The sequence below is a fragment of the Ictalurus punctatus genome, chromosome 26, assembly GCF_001660625.3.
Source record: "Ictalurus punctatus breed USDA103 chromosome 26, Coco_2.0, whole genome shotgun sequence".
Taxonomy (NCBI): domain Eukaryota; kingdom Metazoa; phylum Chordata; class Actinopteri; order Siluriformes; family Ictaluridae; genus Ictalurus; species Ictalurus punctatus.
In genome coordinates, this window is record NC_030441.2 from 8,399,622 (window position 1) to 8,421,136 (window position 21,515).

The 21,515-nt window shown below is 40.6% G+C and overlaps 2 protein-coding genes across 2 annotated transcripts in view; both read left to right on the forward strand.

Annotated features, from left to right (window-relative positions):
* ildr1a (immunoglobulin-like domain containing receptor 1a) overlaps window positions 1-9,971 on the forward strand; it is a 12,189-nt gene extending 2,218 nt beyond the window's left edge. Inside the window, exons 2-8 of the mRNA XM_017457844.3 lie at window positions 2,493-2,663; window positions 4,195-4,344; window positions 5,472-5,591; window positions 5,764-5,910; window positions 6,685-6,813; window positions 6,996-7,639; window positions 7,936-9,971. Of these exons, the coding sequence (XP_017313333.1) occupies window positions 2,493-2,663; window positions 4,195-4,344; window positions 5,472-5,591; window positions 5,764-5,910; window positions 6,685-6,813; window positions 6,996-7,639; window positions 7,936-7,974 (1,400 nt within the window). The 3' untranslated portion in view covers window positions 7,975-9,971. The remainder of the gene's footprint in view (window positions 1-2,492; window positions 2,664-4,194; window positions 4,345-5,471; window positions 5,592-5,763; window positions 5,911-6,684; window positions 6,814-6,995; window positions 7,640-7,935) is intronic.
* Window positions 9,972-10,452: 481 nt separating this feature from the next.
* Window positions 10,453-21,515, forward strand: part of tmem39a (transmembrane protein 39A) — a 30,640-nt gene continuing 19,577 nt past the window's right edge. The window contains exons 1-2 of the mRNA XM_017457843.3: window positions 10,453-10,754; window positions 19,376-19,592. Coding sequence (XP_017313332.1) covers window positions 19,480-19,592 — 113 coding nt within the window. The 5' untranslated portion in view covers window positions 10,453-10,754; window positions 19,376-19,479. The remainder of the gene's footprint in view (window positions 10,755-19,375; window positions 19,593-21,515) is intronic.

Here is a 21,515-nt window from a genome sequence, read left to right on the forward strand (position 1 = left end):
TAGACACACATCCAATTCCAGGTTGATTCATAACATTTCCAGTTGACTGGAACTTCTTAATTATTGCCCTGATGGTGGAAATGGGCGTTTTCAATGCTTGTGCTATTTTCTTATAGCCACTTCACATTTTGTGAAGCTCAACAACCTTTTGCCGCACATCATAGTATATTCCATGGTCTTACCCATTGTTATGAATGACTAAGCGAATTTGGCCTATGCGTTACCTCATAATTATAACCATGTGAAACAGGAAGTCATGTTTTGAACAATTTCCTGTTCCTAGTCACCCAGGTGTACAGAAAAATGTAAAATATCAACGGGAATGTACTTCAAATATATTTTTCTCATATGAATTCATAGGGGTGCCAATAATTGTTCCATCCATCCATCCATCCATCTTCTATACCGCTTATCCTTCCTTCAGGGTCATGGGGAAACCTGGAGCCTATCCCAGGGAGCATGGGGCACAAGGCGGGGTACACCCTGGACAGGGTGCCAATCCATCGCAGGGCACAACCACACACACATTCACACACCCATTCATACACTACGAACACTTTGGACACGCCAATCAGCCTACCATGCATGTCTTTGGACTGGGGGAGGAAACCGGAGTACCCGGAGGAAACCCCCGCAGCACGGGGAGAACATGCATACTCCGCACACACAGGGCCTATGTGTGCACATATTTAACAAATATATTTTTTTATAAATCTTTTCTTTGCAATTGTTTGATATCCATGAGAGCAGAGTATTTTGTGAATTTGTTTAAAACAAAAAATCAAAAGGTTAAAAAATAAAGACAATTTTTCACAGCCTTCTTTGCTCATATTTACCAAGGGTGCCGATATTAGTGGAGGACACTGTATGTCCCACAATCTTACTGTGATTAGAAAACATGGGCCAGTGACATTGAAGAGTCAAATCACCATTTTGAACAAAGCAAAATATAATTGTGATGTTGGTGTTCTAAATAAATGTTTAATAACATCTCATTTTTTTTCTAATATTTTTTCCAAACAGAATTACCATGTAACACCACAGTAGTTACTTTAAAATACATCAGATATCTTTGAAAACCCCCAGTTAAATCAACTTTTTAACATGTGTAGGAGAGAGAAACGAGAGATGAGAGGTTACAGTTCTTTGGAGTTTTTATATGTTGCGTCTTTCATATGCAGTCTTGGCTCGAGTACATAGATGAGTCTATGTGTGGGAGAGTAAGTGTGTGTGTGTGTGTGTGTGTGTGTGTGTTCCGATTTATGGCTGCTTTGCTCTATTTATACGACATGACATACATGCATGAATAACGGTTAATAACCTGTGTCAACTTTAACACTGGTAACTGTAATCCATTACAGTTATGTAAAAAAAAATAAGTAATCAGATTACAGGTACATTTAGTAAAAAATGGGAATACTAACAGGATTAATTTTTATATATTTTTTTGTTTTGTTTTTTTCCCTTTAAAAGCAAAGAAATTTATCTTTTGACAGAACACAATATAGACAGCTGCTTGATTATAGTTCTGGTTCTCTCTTGTCAGTCGTGACTCACATGAACAACCTCCTGGTGCATGCACAAATCAATTTTGCACAAAGATACTTTGCAAGAATTTAACACAAATTGTTCTCTGAAATGCTTTTGTTAGGGTGACCATGCGTCCTGTTTTTCCCGGACATGTCCTCTTTTTTTGGATTTATAAATTTTAGAAAATGTCCGGGATTCGGATTTAGTTTCATTATGATGTTCTTATGGTCTAATACTGCATCATGTGTGCGCATGTTTGCATTGCTTTAACCCCTCTCTGTAATTCCCGCCTTCGTGCACACCAAGTGGTCGATTATAAAAGACTTGCAGCAAATACTGGCCAAATTCTACCTCTCAACCTTTAGACTACTCTCAGCGAACACACAAAGGTGAAGCACTGTGGTGTACGCCATCAAACAGTTGCATTTCAATAGCAGCAAATGACAGCTGTCCTGAGTCAAAACAATGCCCATGACCATATAAGGTCATGAATCTTTATTTCATGTTATCACATTGCTTCATATTACATGGCCATTTAAATGTGTAAATGATGGCGGAAGGTTCACTCGTGGCAACTAATATTTTGTTTTATTTCATGGACATTCAAAAGAAAATATATATATTATATATATTGGGTTATATATGGGTTTTATATATATATATATATATATAGCTTATGTTGATCATATTGCTTTTCTCTTGACTTTATTTACATATGTGACCTTGAAGGAATCCAAAAATAATCTGATTACATTACTTTCATATTGTGATACTTGGATTACGTTACTGATGACATTTTTTTATGAAGTCATTTGTAACTGTAATGGAATACATTTTAAAGTAACCCTCCCAAATCTGATGACATACTACTACAGATAACAAATACTGACACATTTTAGTGGATTTTTTCTTCTTCTCTAGAATTAATTCCTCACCAATATCTGTTTGTCTTTCTCATACAGAAGTGTTTTCGGTTCTGGTGACAGTGCCACAGGCGCAGTACAGCACAGGTCTCTTTGTCCCAGTCACGCTGCGCTGTGACTATACCACTTCAGCTAACCCTCAGAATGTGCTGGTCACCTGGCTCTTCAAGTCTTTCTGCAAAGACCCCGTGCTGGATTACTACTCCACAGGTAAGGGGTCAGAATAGCCCACAGGGATTTAAGCACAGGTGCTGCGTCACAGCTTGAAAGAAGGTCAAGGAAGGGTGTGTTAGAAAAGACTTACATTGATTAGCTCTGTATATGTGCTTTTGTGTCATCCACATTCTAACCCTTTACTGCAGTGTTGTCATATGGTAACAATTAATTTATATCCAATTTTTTTAAATAGCCATCAATAAACACCTACTATTTTCCTATGTAATTGGAAAAAGGGGGTTTTAACTTTGACATAAAAAAGCCTTTTTTGTTGTAAAAAAAAAATTCACAAAAATACTCTCATGGATATCAAACAAAACAGGTTTATCAAAAAATATATTTGCTAAATATAGGTGTGCAACAATTATTGGCACCACTATAATTTCATATGAGAAAACTATATTTGAAGTACACCCATTGGTATTTAAAAAAAATTTTTAGGACACCTGGGTGGCAGGGAACAGGAAATTGTTTAACCGTGACCTCCTGTTTCACAGGGTTATCAATATGAGATAATGCCTGGGCCAAATTCTCTTAGTCATTCATAACAATGGGTAAGATCAAGGAATATAGCTGTGAAGTGCAGCAAAAGGTTGTTGAGCTACACAAAATGGGGCGTGTCTATAAGAAAATAGCACAAGCATTGAAAATGACCATTTCACCATCAGGGCAATAATTAAGAAGTTCCAGTCAACCGGAAATGTTATGAATCAACCTGGAATTGGACGTGTGTCTATCGTCTCAACACACTGTGAAGAGGACGGTTCGAGTGGATAAAAAATCTCCAAGTATCACAGCTGGAGAATTGCAGAAGTTAGTTGCATCTTTGGGTCAGAAAGTCTCCAAAACTACAATCTGAAGTCACCTACATCACCACAAGCTGTTTGGAAGGGTTTCAAGAAAAAAGCCTCTACTCTCATCCAAAAACAAACTAAGCATCTTTAATTTGCCAGACACTACTGGAACTTCAAATGGGATCGGGTTCTATGGTCCAATGAAACCAAAATAGAGCTTTTTGGTAATAAACACCAGAGGTGGTTTTGGAGCACACAGAGAGGTAGCAAATGTTTGATATCCACAAGAGCAGAGTATTTTTGTGAATTTCTTGAACAAAAGATCAAAAGGTTAAACAATAAAGCCAGTTTTTCACAGCCTTTTTTGCTCATATTTACCAAGGGTATGAATATTAGTGGAGGGCACCGTAACTGGGTGCAGGTGAATTCTGTCGAAGGCCTAGCTGTAGAATTAGTAATAATTTCACATCTTTTCCCGAGAAAGTAACACAATTTCTGACTGCTGAGGTGTCCAAGTGAATCATTCCGTCAGCCTGTGAAGGGGAGGTTTTCCGAAATATAGTTCAGTTGGAGACTAGTGTCATTTATTTAGTTTATATAAAAAGGCACAGTAACGTACAGTATGTATCCATTCGTCATACCTTCAGAAAGGATTTGTCATTAATAATGTTATGATCACCATAGACTTTAATACGTATGTTTTGTTGGCTCTCTCTGATCCTACTCTTCAGCCTACCAGGCAGCTCTGCAGATGGGTCAGGACCCGTCCAATGACTGCCCAGATAGCCAGCGCACCGTCCGGACTGTGGCTCAGAAATATGGCACCAACGAGCCCTCACTAGGTCCACAGTACAGCGGGCGCAGAATCACCATCCAGAACAGTATGCCTGTTTCATTATTCACTTATGATCTCCTGGAGCATGGGATTATTGTTTATTTTAAGTAATAAATCGGCAGCTTCTGTCCTAGTGACCAAAAGAATGAGTTCAAAGGGCTGAGTTCCCAGGGCTGCCAAAGAACCACTGATGTGTCCTTGAGCAAATCCCTTAGCATGTATCAAATTAATAAATGGAAATGTAAGTTACATTTTATCCTCCAATGACTTTATTTATTTTAATATCTCAAATGACCTAACATTACACAATGCTGTAGCTAGGGACAGATCTGGTTTTATAAAATGTCATTTTCCCCTACTACTACCACCATCTAGCAACTGAATGATGCTCAGTGGAACAGGAATAAGGGTGTTTTATGCCAGCATTATTAATATGGTGAGATTGGTAGCTTGTAAATAGGTAGATATTGGGTAGATACTATAGGTAGACAAATTCATGCCATCATCGCTCCTACTGCTGTCTGACATCCACCCAATTATCGATTTCATTGTACAGATAAAACTGAGATTTTATCATGAGATAATGAGTCTTTATTAATAACCTATACATTACAGCACAGTGAAATTCTTTTCTTCGCATACCCCAGCATATTAGGAGGTTGGGGTCAGAGTGCAGGGTCAACCATGATACAGCGCCCCTGGAGCAGAGAGGGTTAAGGGCCTTGCTCAAGGGCCCAACATTGGCAACTTGGCAGTGGTGTGTATATATATATTAGTATATCCATATATTAGGATATTTTCACATACCCCCTGAAATTAATTCCTGGCTGCACCACTGCCACTTCCATAAAACTTTATTTACCATTTTTCTCATAATGCATCTTTCACCACTGACTGATATGTGCTTTCATAAACCTCTACTATGATCCAATCTTCTCTTTAGCAAAGAGAAGATTTTTTTTTTCCACTTTCAGGTTTGCATGTTCTTTTATATTATATATCTTTTTTTATTATTATTATTTTAGTTTTATAGCAATAAACAAGAAGCAATTACAAATGTTTGTATTTTCCAGTGAACAGGTGGTTATGACTTGATGGTTAAGCTTCTAGATTGAGTGCTGAGTTTCTCTGTTTCTTGGTCTCTCTCTTACTCTATCTCTGTCTCTCTTTCAGAGGCAGACCTGGTGATCACCGAGGTGAAGTGGTGGGACAATGGTGTCTATGTGTGCTCTGTTGATGCACCTGGAGATACAAGTGGATATCCAAACAACTATATGAAGCTCATTGTTTACAGTAAGCAGTTTCTCTTCTTTATATTGGGAAATGAAATAGTTTGTCAAATAATAATTAATTTGAGTGGAAACCATGCTTGAGAGGGGCAGGACTTTGCCATTCATGTCTTTAAATACACAGCTAATTGTAGGATTTGGGCTTTCTAATAACTAATGTGTATCTTCCTTTTCAGACTGGCTGACTGTATTGTTCTTAATCATCGGGGCTATCCTCCTTATCATCCTCTTTTGTGTTTGCTGCTGCCAGTGTTGCCCTCAGAGATGTTGCTGTTATGTCCGTTGCCCATGCTGCCCACAAACCTGCTGCTGCCCTGAGAAAAGTAAAATTAACATATGTTGGGGATTGTAACAATAATGTATGAGCGACTGGGCCAATGGGTGGGTGACTGGGTCAATGGGAGAGTAAATGGTAGAGTGACTGGGTTGATGGGAGAGTGAATGGGAGAGTGACTGGGTCGATGGGAGAGTGAATGGGTTAATGGGAGGGTGAATGGGTGGGTGAGTGGGTCAGTGGGTGAGTGAATGGGTGAGTAAATAGATAAATGGATGAATGAATGAGTATACGAGTGAATGCAACAGGCAGTCCATCAGTCTTTTAATTGGTTATAAAATATAACCTAAGGTGCTTTGCATTTAAACCATTATTTCTAAGTGTGGTATAGGCTTTGAAACGTACAGTAGTAGCCTGTTTCATAGGCAACAAAGATACAAAAAGTGTATTCCTAAATGGTTTAAATAAACCACTAAAGCCAAGCCTTAATTCTAGTAGTTTCCATAATTGAAAAAACAAATACACTTCTGCTGCAGTAGGTCAATTCATGCCACTCTCTTTAGAAGTGTTCTCAGGGGCACATACATTTCATGTAAAAACACTTTCGATATGTGACCTTGTTAATTATCTGGCAGCGTTGTAACACCTGCAGTGCTGACAGGTAGGATGTGGCTGCTCCTGCCTCCAGCCTCTTGAACTGTGAACTAAAAAGCATTGGGGCTCCAACTTGTGGCCATGAGGAATACTGCAGTTTCAGAATGGTTTGCATTTAAAAAAAAACAAAACACAGATTCATACTGACAAATACTGTTCTTGCGCTCAGTGGTGATGCAGCACAGGATGATAAAGGATGCCCAGAAGGCGATGAGCTCCTGGGCTAGTGGGCAGCCGATCTACGCACCACTGAGCTCTCACAGCTCTGCATACCAAATGAATCCCATGATGTATGCAGGTCAGTTCATTAGAATTTGCTTTATCTGAAGTATATATTTGTTTAGCCTTAAAAAAAAATTATTCCAGTTTGATTATGAAGTTATATTAAGTTATAAGTTATATTACCCATGATTATTACCTATGAATAAAACACTAAAGCAGGCACTGCGTATTTTCTAAAGACTTATGTTTATGTTTCAGGTTCAGCATCAGGAAAGTTCCCCATGTCATCCATTCCTCCCATGCACCTCCCACCTCCTGTCCATCCTGGCCCAATGCACAGCCCCATGCCCATGTCTATGCATGGCCCCATGCCTGGACCTATGCCAATGCCCAGCATGCAGGGCAGGGACAGTGCCAACAAAGTGCTGGATTACCTGGAGAACCAGGTGAGAGACATGGATGTCACCAGCCCCGTGATCCCACCTCCACCTGTGCACATGGTCCACACTGTGCCCTTCTCCGCCGGCCCACCCAGCATGCTTTCTGGGCTGGACGATGGCCCTGCCTCCCGCCGGCACCACCCTACACACTCCAGTGGCTCTTCCAGCTACAATCACCACCGCCAGCCTCCTCCATCTAGACGTGGAATGTCACGCAGTTACAGTCAGGAAGACGTGCTGGATACCCGGAGCCAAGCGACTTATCGGCCTCGCTCACGATCCAGAGAGGACCTGCTGGAAAGCAGTAGAGGACACTGGGACTCTGCCAGTGACAGTAGCAGGAGAGCAGGTGGATCTAGAGGTGGAGCTCGGGGTGGAGCCCGAGGCAGAGACTGGTCTGACCACCCACCCAGCTACAGCGAATACGAGCCAGGCCAGAAACCGACAAGGCGGCCCTTCTCTGTAAGAGTCTAAAAACCTTCTTTTGTGAAAATGCTCAAATGTTTTCAGACATTTAACAGCCTGCCACCTTCCTGGGATTACATCTGTTCAATTTTTTCTGCAATAATGGTGGACAATCCTACTAACTCTACTTGAAGCTTCACTTGATTTTTTTTTCTTTAGCACTTATCTCCTTTGAAAACACAGGATTACAGTTAAAGATTGGGAATACTCTGAGTGTTTTAGGACACACCATGGTGCTGACCTCACACACTCTTTTTCCATTGGATATTAACTAAGACTTCTCTTTCCTTTAGGTTAAGAGCTCAGTGAGTGGTACGAGTGTAGTAATCTGAAGCCTGTCTGCCTTCCACCATTATGGAGACTATCCTGAAAGCAAGTGCCAAGGACAGCACTGCATAGTGATTAGTATTTGAAGGTTTTTATTTGAAGAAATGTTACATTGGGCTTGACCAACACTGCCTTGAAAGGCCTACTGCCCTAGTTCTAAAACTTCTAAAGAATTTGAGTATGTTAAAGAGAGTTTTTGTTTTGTTTTAGCTGTGTCAATTTTTATATATATAAAAAACATTAGAGCCCTTTTGCCAATTTCATCTCGTGGGCTCGGCTGTATTTCATGGCAGTGTAAAATTCAGTGGCCTGAATCCTGAGTCTGGAGATTTTATGAATGTGGTTTATAACATGAAGCAGTTGCTCAGTTGCTAGTCCATGATGTAATGCTCCTTTACCAGGTGTATAGAATGGAAGCTTATATATACAGGTGCATCTTTAAAAATTAGAATATCGTGGAAAAGTTCATAGTTTTCCATAATTTCATCCAAAATTGGAACTTTCATATATTCAAGATTCATTACACATAAAGTGAAATATTTCAAGCCTTTTTTGTTTTATTCTTGATGCTTATAGCTCATGGATATCAAAAATCCAGTATCTCAAAATATTAGAAAAAAGAATGTATAATACAGAAATATCGACCTGAAAAGAGCTCTAATCAGCTAATTAACTCAAAACACCTGCAAAGGTTTCCTGAGGCTTTAATCTCTCAGTCTGGTTCAGAACACACAACCACAATCACGGGGAAGATGGAAGTAAATGTTGCATTTCATTTGGAAATCAAGGTCCCAGAGTCTGGAGGAAAAGTGGAGAGGAACAGAATCCAAGCTGCTTGAAGTCCAGTGTGAAGTTTCCACAGTCAGTGATGATTTGGGTTGCCATGTCATCTGCTGCTGTTGGTCCACTGTGTTTTCTCAAGTCGAGAGTCGATGCAGTGTCTGCCAGGAGATTTTAGAGCACTTCATGCTTCCATCTGCTGACGAGCTTTATAGAGATGCTGATATCCTTTTCCAGCAGGACTCAGCACCTGCCCACAGTGCCAAAACTACTAGTAACTGGTTTGCTGACCGCGGTGTTACTGTGCTTGATCGTCCAGCCGACTCGTCTGACCCGAACCCCATATAGAGTCTATGAGAGACACCAGACCCAACAATACAGACGAGCTGAAGACCGCTATCAAAGCGACCTGGGCTTCCAGAACACCTCAGCAGTGCCACACGCTGATCGCCTCCATGCCACGCCGCACTGATGCAGTAATTCATGCAAAAGGATTAAAACCCTGACCGAGTATCAGTGCATAAATTAACATACTTTTCAGAAGGTCGACATTTCTGTATTAGAACTTCTTTATTCTAATATTTTGAGATACTGGATTTTTGATTTCTGTGAGCTGTAATGATAAAGATAAAAAAAGGCTTGAAATATTTCACTTTGTGAAATGAAGCTGCATCTATCAATGTATATGTAAACTAATATATCAATTTATGAATCTCCTGTGTGTGTGTGTGTGTGTGTGTGTGTGTGTGTGTGTGTATTATAAATGTATTTATTTTTAAGCATTTTCTTTTAAAATGCCTCAGAAGCACACTGTAAATGAATAAATGACTTCAATATATGTTTTTCTTTGGTTAATCTATTGAAGAAGTGACTTGAAAATGAAGGGAAACTAATCGGTGAATCCTTGGGCATCTGTTCTTTACCTGTGTGTTTTTATAGCTTTATTTGTTCTTTACTTGTGTTTTGATAGCTTTATTTGTTCTTGTGTGTGAATAATTGTCTTATTTTTAATGAATACATATTTTGCATATAATAATGAGTTGTCTGCCATAAGCTGAGCAAAGAAAGTTAAAAATGAAGAAGAAAAATGTCTTACAATTTTAAAATTCTCAACAGAAGAATGGTTTATTAACATGTATGTGGTGAAAGGGTGCATTTGTGATTAGTCATATAAGCATTGTCAGGTATGTCTTTTAATAAAGTTGTAATTGAATGTATCGTCCATTTTGGGGTTATAATTGTGCATTCACTTGGTAGGAGTCATATCACGGTGTAAAATAATCATTTGAAAAATGAATTGTACTTATTCTAAGTGTTTATGTGCATCATAAATAGGAGATTTATAAAGCCTCTGAAATGTTGTGTACTACTGCAGAATGTTTCATAAACAATTCTAATCAATTAACATATCATTTAAGAAACATTTCCTGGTCTGTATTATGACACTACAGCTAACTAGCCTGTGCTTGCTCAAATGTTAGTCGAAACAGCTCCACCTGTCCAGGAAAGAGGCGCGCGCGATAAACCCGTGGATAAATCCCAAATAGCTTCCTGCTGATCACATAGCGCCCTAGCTCTGCTGCATAAGTGCTATTGTGTCATGCCGTAATGTAGTGCGCCTGTATAGGGAACTGCGCGGCGTTTGGAACGCGGCCGTTGCCCAGGCGAACGTGTCGCACCACGCAGGGAACCCACGTCGCCTCGTCGATGACGTCACCGCAGGCGAGGGAGGACTCAGTTTGCCACGTCGGTTTGCGTGTTGAGAAAAAAAAAAAAAAACTAACTGATTAACTCTGGCTAACTTTGCAACTTAATGACCGTGCTGCGTTGCGGAAAGTAATCGTTTTTATCAGCGGAACCGTTACTCGAGCGCGTCGCTCCGTTTCCACCTGAAGAACATCCGGTTGTTATTAAAAGCATCATCCGAGAAACAAACGTTGGCTCTGGACTCGATGTTTTACTCCGATTGACCGATGCGTCCACTCCATCCGCTCGGAATTGATGCGTGAGTGTTTTTCTTTTCTGCGTCTCGCTCTTTTCACGCACTTGACACGACACGCTCCGGCTGGAAACGCGGAAAAAAGAAGAAGAAGCGCTGTGCTAAAGTGCAAACTTTAAACCAGCTGCTAGTTAGCTTCTGCGCTAACCCATGCTAACTAGCTAGCACACGTAACAGCTAAGTAAAAGTACACGCTTTCTTCTTCCTGTATTTTGGACCTAAACCGCAGTCACGCAGTTAAGCTGTTTATTTAAATAAAAATAAATAAATAAATAAATAAAGGAGCGCTCAGGGTTTCGTTAGTTCGCAGTTAGCGACTGCATTGTGACGAGTTAAATGTGTGTAAAGTTAGTGGAAGGTAACGCTGTAGCTACAGGTTGCTTTTACCTGCAGGCGGGTGGCTAAGGTAACTGTACCGTAGCGCACGCGCTGCACTGCAGCCTCCAACTCCTGTACCAAAACCAGGTGCAAGTGGGATTATAATATATTACTAAAATACTGTAACATTCTGTAAAACTCCACGCAAAATAACACCGCCTACATGCTGCTTCACTCTAAACTGAGATGCTAATCTTGTATTACATATATTCTTGTCTTTCGTTTTGGCTCTTTTGTTTAAGTCACTTGGGTTTGTTTTGTTTGTAAATATAAATGTAAATGGATAAATGTGGAAGGCAGTTGTTCAGTAGAAGTGGTGAAATTCACGGCGGTTAAACGTCACCGAGCAAAGTTTCTATCTCAGTTCCTCATTTTGCTGTCGACTGCGTCGTGTCAAACATATGGCGAGTAAAAACACAGCGCACACACACACCCACACTCATCTTATTGTATTATTATATGATCTTATTGTCTCTGTGAGGGCCTTATACATGAGATCACTATTAATGGAGCTAGTTAATTCTGTGCCATGAACACAGATTCGTTTTTAGTCTAATAGTAGAGTATTTTAAGTATTCAGAGGATTTATTAGAGGAGTTGATCAGTTTAAAAGCATGATTTTGTTTTTACACACCACTTATCTTTTTAATAATGATGATGATGATGATCGGTTTATCGCTGTCACCTCGATTCATTTCTGTCGTTGCCGGTTAAATCCATGAAGCATTACTCCTTTACTTGCAACCAGACCTGCTGTGTGTGTGTGTGTGTGTGTGTGTGAGATTAAATTGGGCCAATAAGTATTTAAAAAAAAAAAAGAAAAAAAAAAGTATTTTATTTTCTTCAAGAAGTGTGCAACGAGGGAAGAAAAACACACTTAAACTGAAAACAGTTCAGGTTTACGCTCGTCATTCTGGCACGAGCCTCGTGCGTGGACAGGGATTTACTCTGGTTCAGTACGTTTACATGGACAACAATAATCTGATATTACGACGATACTCTGATTAAGAAACTAGCATGTAAACAGTGATTCAAAAAAAAAATCTGATTAAAATCATTCTCGAAGTAAACAAATAGAATTAAGATGTGTGGGGTATTACTGTTTTAGTCACATTATTGACGTGCGTTATAGACATGTAAACACTTTCATCACACTATTAACGTCGTGTGGAAGTTTTCACCGCATTTTGCAGCAGGACACGTACACACACGGCAGCGCTCAACCGTTTTACGGCAAAGAAGAGCACGGTTGCGTCTGAAACAGTGTACTTACCTGCTATATAGTAGGCGAGATGCATGTATTTCAGTAGGTAAGTATGCAGTTTCGGACACAGCCCATGGCTTCAAACAGTCGTCTATTTGCATGTATAGCATGACAAATAATTAATTGCGCTTTCAATTAACTGCTTTCATAAAATTAAAAAGGACGGAATGACGTGTGCCGTTAATCGATCTATGGTCTATAACATGTAAAACGGGAACATGAAAGGAGTATTCTAAAAGCGACTCATGTAAACACCTTAATCACAATATTATCTCATTCAGAATAAGGTCAGTAACTAGATTACTGCTCTCCATGTAAACGTAGTCTGTCTAGTGAGATTTTTTTTTGGATCAGCTGCTCGAGTGTCCAGCTGAGGAAGAGGACAATGACGCCGCTAGTCATATGAGACAACCCAAACCTCAAATATTAATTACGAATGAATATACTGACTGACTAAATAAGTCATTTCCACTACAAAGTACAAAACACTATAATTATCTACGGAGAACCGCATCCAGGACGCTCTCCAAAATCCACAACGCTGAAGCCTACTTTCTAGTGGTGTCTTTCATGAACGATTCGTTCATTTTGAATGAATCTTTAATATGACTCGGGAACAACGAGTTGTCTCAGAGAGTGATTCATTCATTTTTGACTGCACACGCACAGCAACATCCCCATGGGTTCTGTACCGGAAACAGAAATGATCAGTTCAGCTCTCGAGTCTTTGGGTCCGAGTCGTTTGTTCATCACGTCGCAGCACCACTGCTTTCAGACTACTGGGCGGTCACGGGATGAACGAACGACTTGAACCCAAAGACTCGAGAGCTGAACTGATCATTTCTGTTTCCGGGGAACAGACGTGACGGATGTCTCGATTATGCGATGATTATACGTCGTCGTTATTTGGGAAGGCTTCTAGCATACATACTGGACGTAGATGCGCTTCTCTGTCTGCACATTTTGAAAGATGCTGTGACAGACTGTTCGTGTTTCCGAGCTTAAAAGTGAAAATCATGTTGCACTTGTGGCGACGAGCGTTATCTGCATCTACCACACTTTTGAATGTTTGGTTCTCTCAGACATTGCCACTCTGTGTATTAAGTGGGCACTTTTGTGGTGTCTGGTTGCGTGCTCACTCGCTGTTGCGTATGACTGACAGCCCCCGTGCATGAGCGAGCTCACTCCTGGATTGCATATAACGAAAATGCAGACGAATGTCTTAATATTATCGCAAATTAGAAATATTTAGTGAGAGCAAATGTGCAAGATAACATTTATTTAGCAGTAATAAATAGGAAATGTATTTTCTTAATTTCTCCATTACAGAAAGCAGAATGATAGCATCAGAGCTTAGCGATACTATGGTCTTTCATAATTTAGCCCAGGGCCAGTTTAATACCAGGATTCGGTACCCATCCCTGGGTGAGACTGTACCCGGTGTAGCTTCAGATTCATGTTGACAGGAGTGGAAGTCGGTGTGGACTGTTGTTGTTGTCGTCGTCGTCGTCGTCGTCATTGTTGTAGTAGCCCATCCTCTTCTAGGTTCTGCATGTTGTGGTTTTCTGCTCAACACGGTTGTAAAGAGTGATTAGTTACCATCGGCTTCCCTTCAGCTCGAACCAGTCGGGCCTCTCTCCTCTTTCATCAGGAAGGTGTTTTCATGTTAGGTTTCAATTCATTTTAATAACTCGAAGTTAATGACACAGTAGTTGCGTAATCCATTCAGACTATCAAGTGTCTAGCTTTCACCGACGTGATGGTGCGTGTCTGAAGCATAGTGTTTTTATTTTATCTTGTGTGCCGTCAGTCACTGAGCCCGCTGTTCCCCCAGTTGAGTTTTTGGATGCTGCATTTCTCACACAACCCGTGGAGTTGCATATTTGAAGCTGTGAACTTCACAATTGCCACAGTTATTACTTTAACCTGCACTGGATCAGCTAGAGTGTGTGTGTGTGTGTGTGTGTGTGTGTGTGTGTGTGTGTGTGTGTGTTATTTATTTATGGGTTTATGTTTAGTTCTGCTAACTGACTCGAGTGATTTCAGAGCTGGTGTGTGTGAATGTGTTTGAGGTATCAGTGCCAGCATATAGTGCATGCCTCACTCCACCACTTACCGGCCATCAGCATTGTAGCTTATCATAAATCCAAAGTGCTCCCAAACACACGGGCCTTAAATATTTAGGGGACTTTTCCAGTTCCTGTTTGCTGAACGCAGCTGAACCGTTGCTGTTTTTCTTGAGCTCATGCACTAATATGCTATAATGCTTTAGACAAAAAAAACAGCCTGCATGGGAGAAGTTTTTTTTTTTTTTTTCTTTCTTTTTTTTCCCCCCTTTTACTCTGTGTCTTCTCTTGTTTAAAGGTAAAGAGGCAGTTGCCTTTTAGAGGAGGGAACGTGGACTTGATTAAAAGTTTATTATACCTCATGTGATTGAAGTGATATTTTATGATGTGCGGCCTATTTCATTATGCAGCCTGTTGAATTTATTGTTAGATAGACACGCAGGCCCTGTTTACACTAGTGCGTTTTAAAATAAAAACCATCCTCGTCCACACTGGCGTTTACGCTGTGGTTCAGAAACGATCCCCGACCACGCTGCACGTCACGTGGCTGACCATGCACACTGGGCATGCGCGTACACGTGTAAACAGGTAGTTGGTTGCTAATCCAAACAGGTGTTCCATGTAGGACTTACGCCGCGCGAAATGAGATGTTGCAGATTTCTCTAATCGGTGCTCGCCTCTTGCGCATGTGGGCCGCTGCAGTGTTATACAGAATGTAGCTGCGCAATGGCTGCTAAGAATGACAACAAATCCAGCGAAGCTTGCAGTTCAGTCTCCGTGTTATGTGTGCGATCAAGGTAGCGTAATGGTCAGGGGGTGAATGTGGGCGGAGCCACGCTTTCGTGTTCAAAAGTCTTTGTTTTATCTATTTACACTGAAACGTAAGCCCGGAGTTTTCAAACTAAAACGGGGTCTTCGGCGTTTCCAAAAGTCTCGGTGTAGTGCAGAGGACAGGCGTAACCGTACCAAAAGTTATGCATTTTTAAAACGAAAACGCACAGTAGTGTAAACGGGAAAAAATTTGATTGCTGTGTCATAATAACCCTGTACAATATAAATGACAAACCATGAAAGGTCAAAACGCTCATTTTGGGGAAAGAATAACATTTTATCATAACCCTTAGGCTAATAAAACACTTCTGGAAAAAAGTAGGGGTATAACCCCAGTGTCCTGGTGAAATTCCATATTAGCCTTTATCTATCATCGCCCCCTAATAATCTCCATCCCTGATTTGTCTGCATCACTGTCCTCCTCTCCTCTCCACCATTAGCTGGTGTTTGATGGGCGTTCTGGCGCATTATGAGGAGACCCCCCTCCAATTCAATGTAAAGCACTATATAAATGTAAAGTATTATTATTATTATTATTATTATTATTATTATTATTATTATTATTATTATTGTGCATTTAGTCTCTGCTGCAAATTTCCACTTCTTTTCCATCAAATTTCTGTTGGATTTAAATTCAAATTCAACCCACTCGAGTCACGGAGTGTAAATGACGCTGAGTGTCCCTTGGTACTCCGTACACCCTCATGACTGATTCACGACCAAGATGTTCAAAAGATGTAGAAAAATCCCTGCATTTTGTATTTCCTTGGCAACCAGTGTGTACCCAATAGCACATTTAGTCCAGCGACTTCACTATATAAATCTCATGCTCTAACATATCTATACCGTGTGTCTATAATGTATTAAATGTATTATAGTGCCGTTTAAATTTTAGCTACATAAAAAACCAAACCTTTGTCTGAAAGTTTCAAATGAACTCCAAGAAAACAACAAAGGAACCGGTGAAGGATTTGAAGGCATCAGGTACCAAAGAATGTCCAACCACCATCCTAGACCAGTCCTACGGCCTGAACAGTCGCTCTGGGAAGAAGCCCCTACTCCAAGACTGGCGTGAAAACGCTAGATTGAACTTTGCAGGTGAACACCAGGATGAAGAACTAGCCTTGAGGAGGCGTGTTCTCTGGTCAGGTGAAACAAAAATGTTTATAGACAACAAAGTGAAAGTATTGGAGTGGCTATTGAAAAGCCCTGAATCCCATAGAAACCTTTGGACTGAAACTGGAAAAAGTGTGTCTGAGCAAGGAGGCCCACAAACCTGACTTGAGTTACAGCAGTTCTGTCAGGAGGAATGGCCAAGTAGTACAGCAAAGTATTGTGAGAAGCTGCCCCAAGAGTTTTAAGTGATTTAAACTCGGGCAATTAAAAGGCAACACCACCAAATGTTAATAGTGTATGTAAACTTTTGACCCATTGAAAATCTGATCTAGTAAATAAAAGCTGGAGTAAATCAGCCTCTTAGCCATCATTCTGAAATGACCTCTTATGGAAATAAAGTAGATACTCTTAAAGACTTACCACAGGAAATGTTTAGTAACATGAAACAGGAAAAATTGAGCTTGACTATCTTTAGCCTATGGAAAACATTTGGCTTCAACTTAGTAGAAGATGAAATCTGAAACATTCGAGTGTGGACTTTCGTAGCTGATTTTTACCCCCATCATATCCAGTCATGGCTGGACAGAGTGTCAGCGGTGATTAGTTAAGGAAGGTAGCATGTTAAATTGTAGCACCTGTGGTGTCTGTGGGCACGTCTGAATATATCCTGTGGTCTTCCCTTAGGCTCGGACTCACACGCTCAGCCCAGGGTATACTGAGGGTCTGAGAGCATTTCTACACATTACACAAGGTTCCAATACAAAGTGCTTTTTTCTCTCTCACAGCAAGGTATTGTCAGTAGGCCAGGGGGAAAATACATTATCTTGTGTTTAAAAGTTATTAGAGGTTTGCCTTTGAATCAGTCAGTGGCGATTAAATCGAGATCTTTTTGTGTGTTTAACAGCAGAAATGTCAGTCAGATGGCCTCTTCCTGTGTTATTTGCCCACGTTTTAGTGAAGAAATGTACCAGCAACTGAAAGAAGCCAGACTTTCAAGATGTGTCCTCAGACCTGCTGTTTTTCGGCTGTGCTGTTTTGATAAATGCATCAAGAAGTGCCACAGACTGAGCAAAATGAGAAGGGGGGGGCGCAAAAATGCATGAGCTGCATGGAAATCGGGTTTGAGCTGTATGTCAGGGGAGTTTTAACATTTGTAATTCTACATTCTAGATTTGCCTTGATGTTCCTGTCCATGAATAATGCTGTAAATGTCTCCAATTTCAAAATCATTCTCTATTTATTTAGTTTAAGATATTGGCATTCTAACAAAACTATTAAAAACCTCCCTGTTATCAACATAGCAAGGTTGCATTTTGTTGCAAGGTTGTTGGGGTAGTTGCGATTATTGTAACTTGCTTGTGAGGAAAAAGCCAGTAAACAGCAGTGAGAACATGAACAATGTGTCGTGAATAGGCATGAGATGATGGGCAGCTGTGGATCAGGTGGTACAGCGGGTTGTCCACTAATCGTAGGGTTGCCGTTTTGATCCCCGGCCCACATGACTCCACTTTCCGAAGTGTCATTGGGCAAGACACTGAACCCCAGGTTGCTCCTGATGGCAAGCTAGCGCCTTGCATGGTAGCTCTGCTACCATTGGTGTGTGTGTGTGTGTGTGTGTGTGTGTGTGTGTGTGTGTGTGTGTGTGTGTGTGTGTGTGTGTGTGTGTGTGTGTGTGTGTGTGTGTAAATGGGTGAATGAGAACCAGTGTAAAGCGCTTTGGAACCACTAAGGTTAAAAAAGCGCTATATAAGTGCATCGATATATCCATTTACCATTACCACTAGGTGGCTCACATGATACGACACCCTTCCTGTTGTGGCCTTCATGAGACAACTCGAACTGCTGCAATATCAGCACAATGTATTTTCAGAAGATTAGATCAGGAGTTATAATATAAGGTGTGGTTTCCTCCCCTCCCGCTTTGTCCTTAACATGTTCTTTTAATCCTTTTTCAGGGTCATAAATGTATTTTTTGACTGCGATATTAAATCGGGAAGATTGCTTGGCGGTAGATTGTGCCTTAGATGATTAGGCTAACACATTCACGTCATCAGCGCTCCTACTGCTGTCTGACATCAACCTGAAACGCACGAGTGAGTCAGTACCAATTTAAATGTGCAGATGAGAAAAATAATTGTGATTTTTATTTAGTATATTTCTTCATCCTGCCGAAATTAATTAATTTCTGGCTACGTCACTGCCGGCACAACACACTGACTTGTTTTGGATGCCTGTGTGACTTGCATCAAGAGCTGATTGATGCACACAGATGCTGATTTCAACTTGCATGTCAGACCTCATATCAAGCAAGCATCAATAGAACCATCAGTTTCAGTATTTTTTTTCCCCCTTGAGCCAAATGAAAAAAGGTTGCACACCTATTTTTGGACTGCTGTTTAAGCATGCTTCGAGGCAGTCAGGTTCCCACTCGCAAACTTCTTGCTCTGTACACTAGCGCACCTGAAGCTGCTACTTGGTGCGTCATGAAAAGTAGAGCTCAATATCGTGATGCACCTCAGAGATGTAAAATTCGTCTCAACAGTATTTTGTATTGAGATATTCGAGACGGCGAAATTCTGTCGACATGTTGCATTACGCTTACCAACACAACATGACCAGACAGGAAGTGTATGGAATCTTGATCATTTTAATAGTTGTTAGTTTGGCTTGCTCCTCAATGCCAGCTGCTGTCCACTGAGACAGTGAACAGTCGGAATGAGTGTGAATGCTTCCCCCACCCCTCCCTTATTCTTAAAATTTTAAAGTACATCTCTTTTTACATGGGTTTTCACACCATTTTTCACATTATTCTGGCTTAATGTTTACTTATACTATGTATTCTGTTCATGTCAGGTTAATTCGAATCTGTCATATCTCGTGTTCTGAAATTGAATCCCCGGTTATTTTAAATTCCACATTGCTGTGTATAGTTATCTTGTTTTTGCTCTTTTAATTTTTATTCCCACCCACAGTGGCCGGGCTGTGCTGGGGGAGGAGGCCGTGAGGACGTTGGAGCTGGGAGCTGCTGGTATTGCGCTGGTGGTGGTGCTGGTGGTTGGCACCGTGCGAGCTGGACATGCCCGGGGGCCGCAGGGGTCCGAGTAGACAGCAGCTGAGCCGCTCGGCATTGCCCTCCTTGCAAACACTGGTGGGGGGCAGCCTCAGCAACGGCACGGGCCACAGGAGCAGGTACGGTTTCACGTGTCTCAGTTCATACACCTACTCCAGTACATGTCTCATAATGTACAGTTCCAAAAATCATAGATCTTAGGGGTCATTTTCAGTCGTCCCGGTCATTTTAATCGTTGAGCAGTGATAATTCAGGGTGTGTGAGTTTGTTCGTATGATCAGACCTCTGTAGCTGGTTCAGTTCCTTTTTTATTTATTTATTTATTTATTTATTTATTTATGGAGCTTTTAAAAAGGGAGGTGGGACAGAGAGAGAAAGTATTGGAACAGCAAGCCCAATTCTGTTGTTTTTGCTATACACTGTAGACATTTAGGTTTGAGATCAAAAGATGAATGAGACAGTGGATCAGAATTTCAGCTTTCATTTCCAGATATTTACATCTAGATGTGTTAAACAACATGGCACCTTTTGTTTGAATCCACCCATTTTTCTGGTGATCAAAAATATTGGAACATGAGACTGATAGGTGTTTCATGTTGCCCAGGTCTGCCCTGTTAAATTGATTGTTTAAACAATTAGTAGCTCTGAATTTCTACTCTTGGGTTAAGCTCTGTGTTTCGCCTGTAAAGACTGTTTGTGTTTTCTTGTTAAAATGGATTAACCAACATAAATACCAGAGTGCTGTCTATGGGAGAAAAGCATTTTGAAGGTGAGAAAAGAGGGAAAACCCAGAGCCATTTCATAAAACAGTTTGGAATGTCCTGAAAAAGAAAGAAACCACTGATGTACTAACAACCAGACATGGAACAGGTCAGCCAAGGAAACAACAGCAGTTAACGACCAGCATTGTGAGAGCTGTGAAGAGAAACCCAGAAACAATAGTCAGCGACATCACCAACGACCTCTACAGGAGAGGGATGAAGGTATCACAATCCACCATTGGAAGCAGTTAGAATCTGAAAGCCAGATTGGAATTTGCAAAGAAATACAGAGATAAGTCACAAAAGTTTTGGAACCGAGATTGACCTCTACCAAAGTGTGGAGAAACAAAGGATCTGCTGATGATCCAAAACATACAAGCTCTTCTGTTCAGCATGGTGGAGGTAGGGTCATGACTTGGGGTTGCATAGTTGCTTCTGGAACATTCTCACTAATCTTTATTGGAACTCATGATGGTAGCAGCAGAATGAATTCAGATGTCCTACAGAAACATTTTGTCTGCCAATTTACAGAGAAATGCATCCAATCTAATTGGGAGGAACTTCATCATGCAGCAAGACAATGATCCAAAACACACTGCCAACTCAACAAAGGACTTCATCAGGGGGGGAAAGTGGAAGGTTTTAGACTGACCGAGTAAATCACCAGATTTTAACCGAGTTGAGCAGCATTTCACCTCCTGAAGAGGAGACTGAAGGGCGAAAGCCCTGAACCATACAAAAACTGATACAGCTCATAATCCACACTAAAAGCCTTGAAAAGTAAGAAGAATGCAACAGTTTGCTGATGTCAGTGGGTTGCCAGCTTGATGCTGTTATTGCAAGCAAGGGATATGCATCCAAATATTAAGTGTTGCTTACTTTAAATTACATCTGTTTGTTCCTATACTTTTGCTTACCTAAGTTGTTTAACACATCTAGATGTAAATATCAGGAAATGAAAGTGGAAATTATGATCTATATTCTCATACTCGTCTTTTGATCTCAAACACAAATATCTTTGTTTTATAGCAAAAACAATGGAATTGGCTTTGCAGATCCAAAAATATTTTTGGAACGGGAGGGAGAAATAATTTCCATTGTTCTCAGTCCATGCTTTGTTCATGGACGAAGTTAAAATGATGTGTACTTTTAAAGTCAATAGGCTAATCCAGTACACAATACTTACATGATGGGGTAACTAAGGGCAGCATTATACTTCAGTAAGCTACAAGCACTTATGCACCATAAATGTTAATGAATCGTACATTTATTTAATGCCCT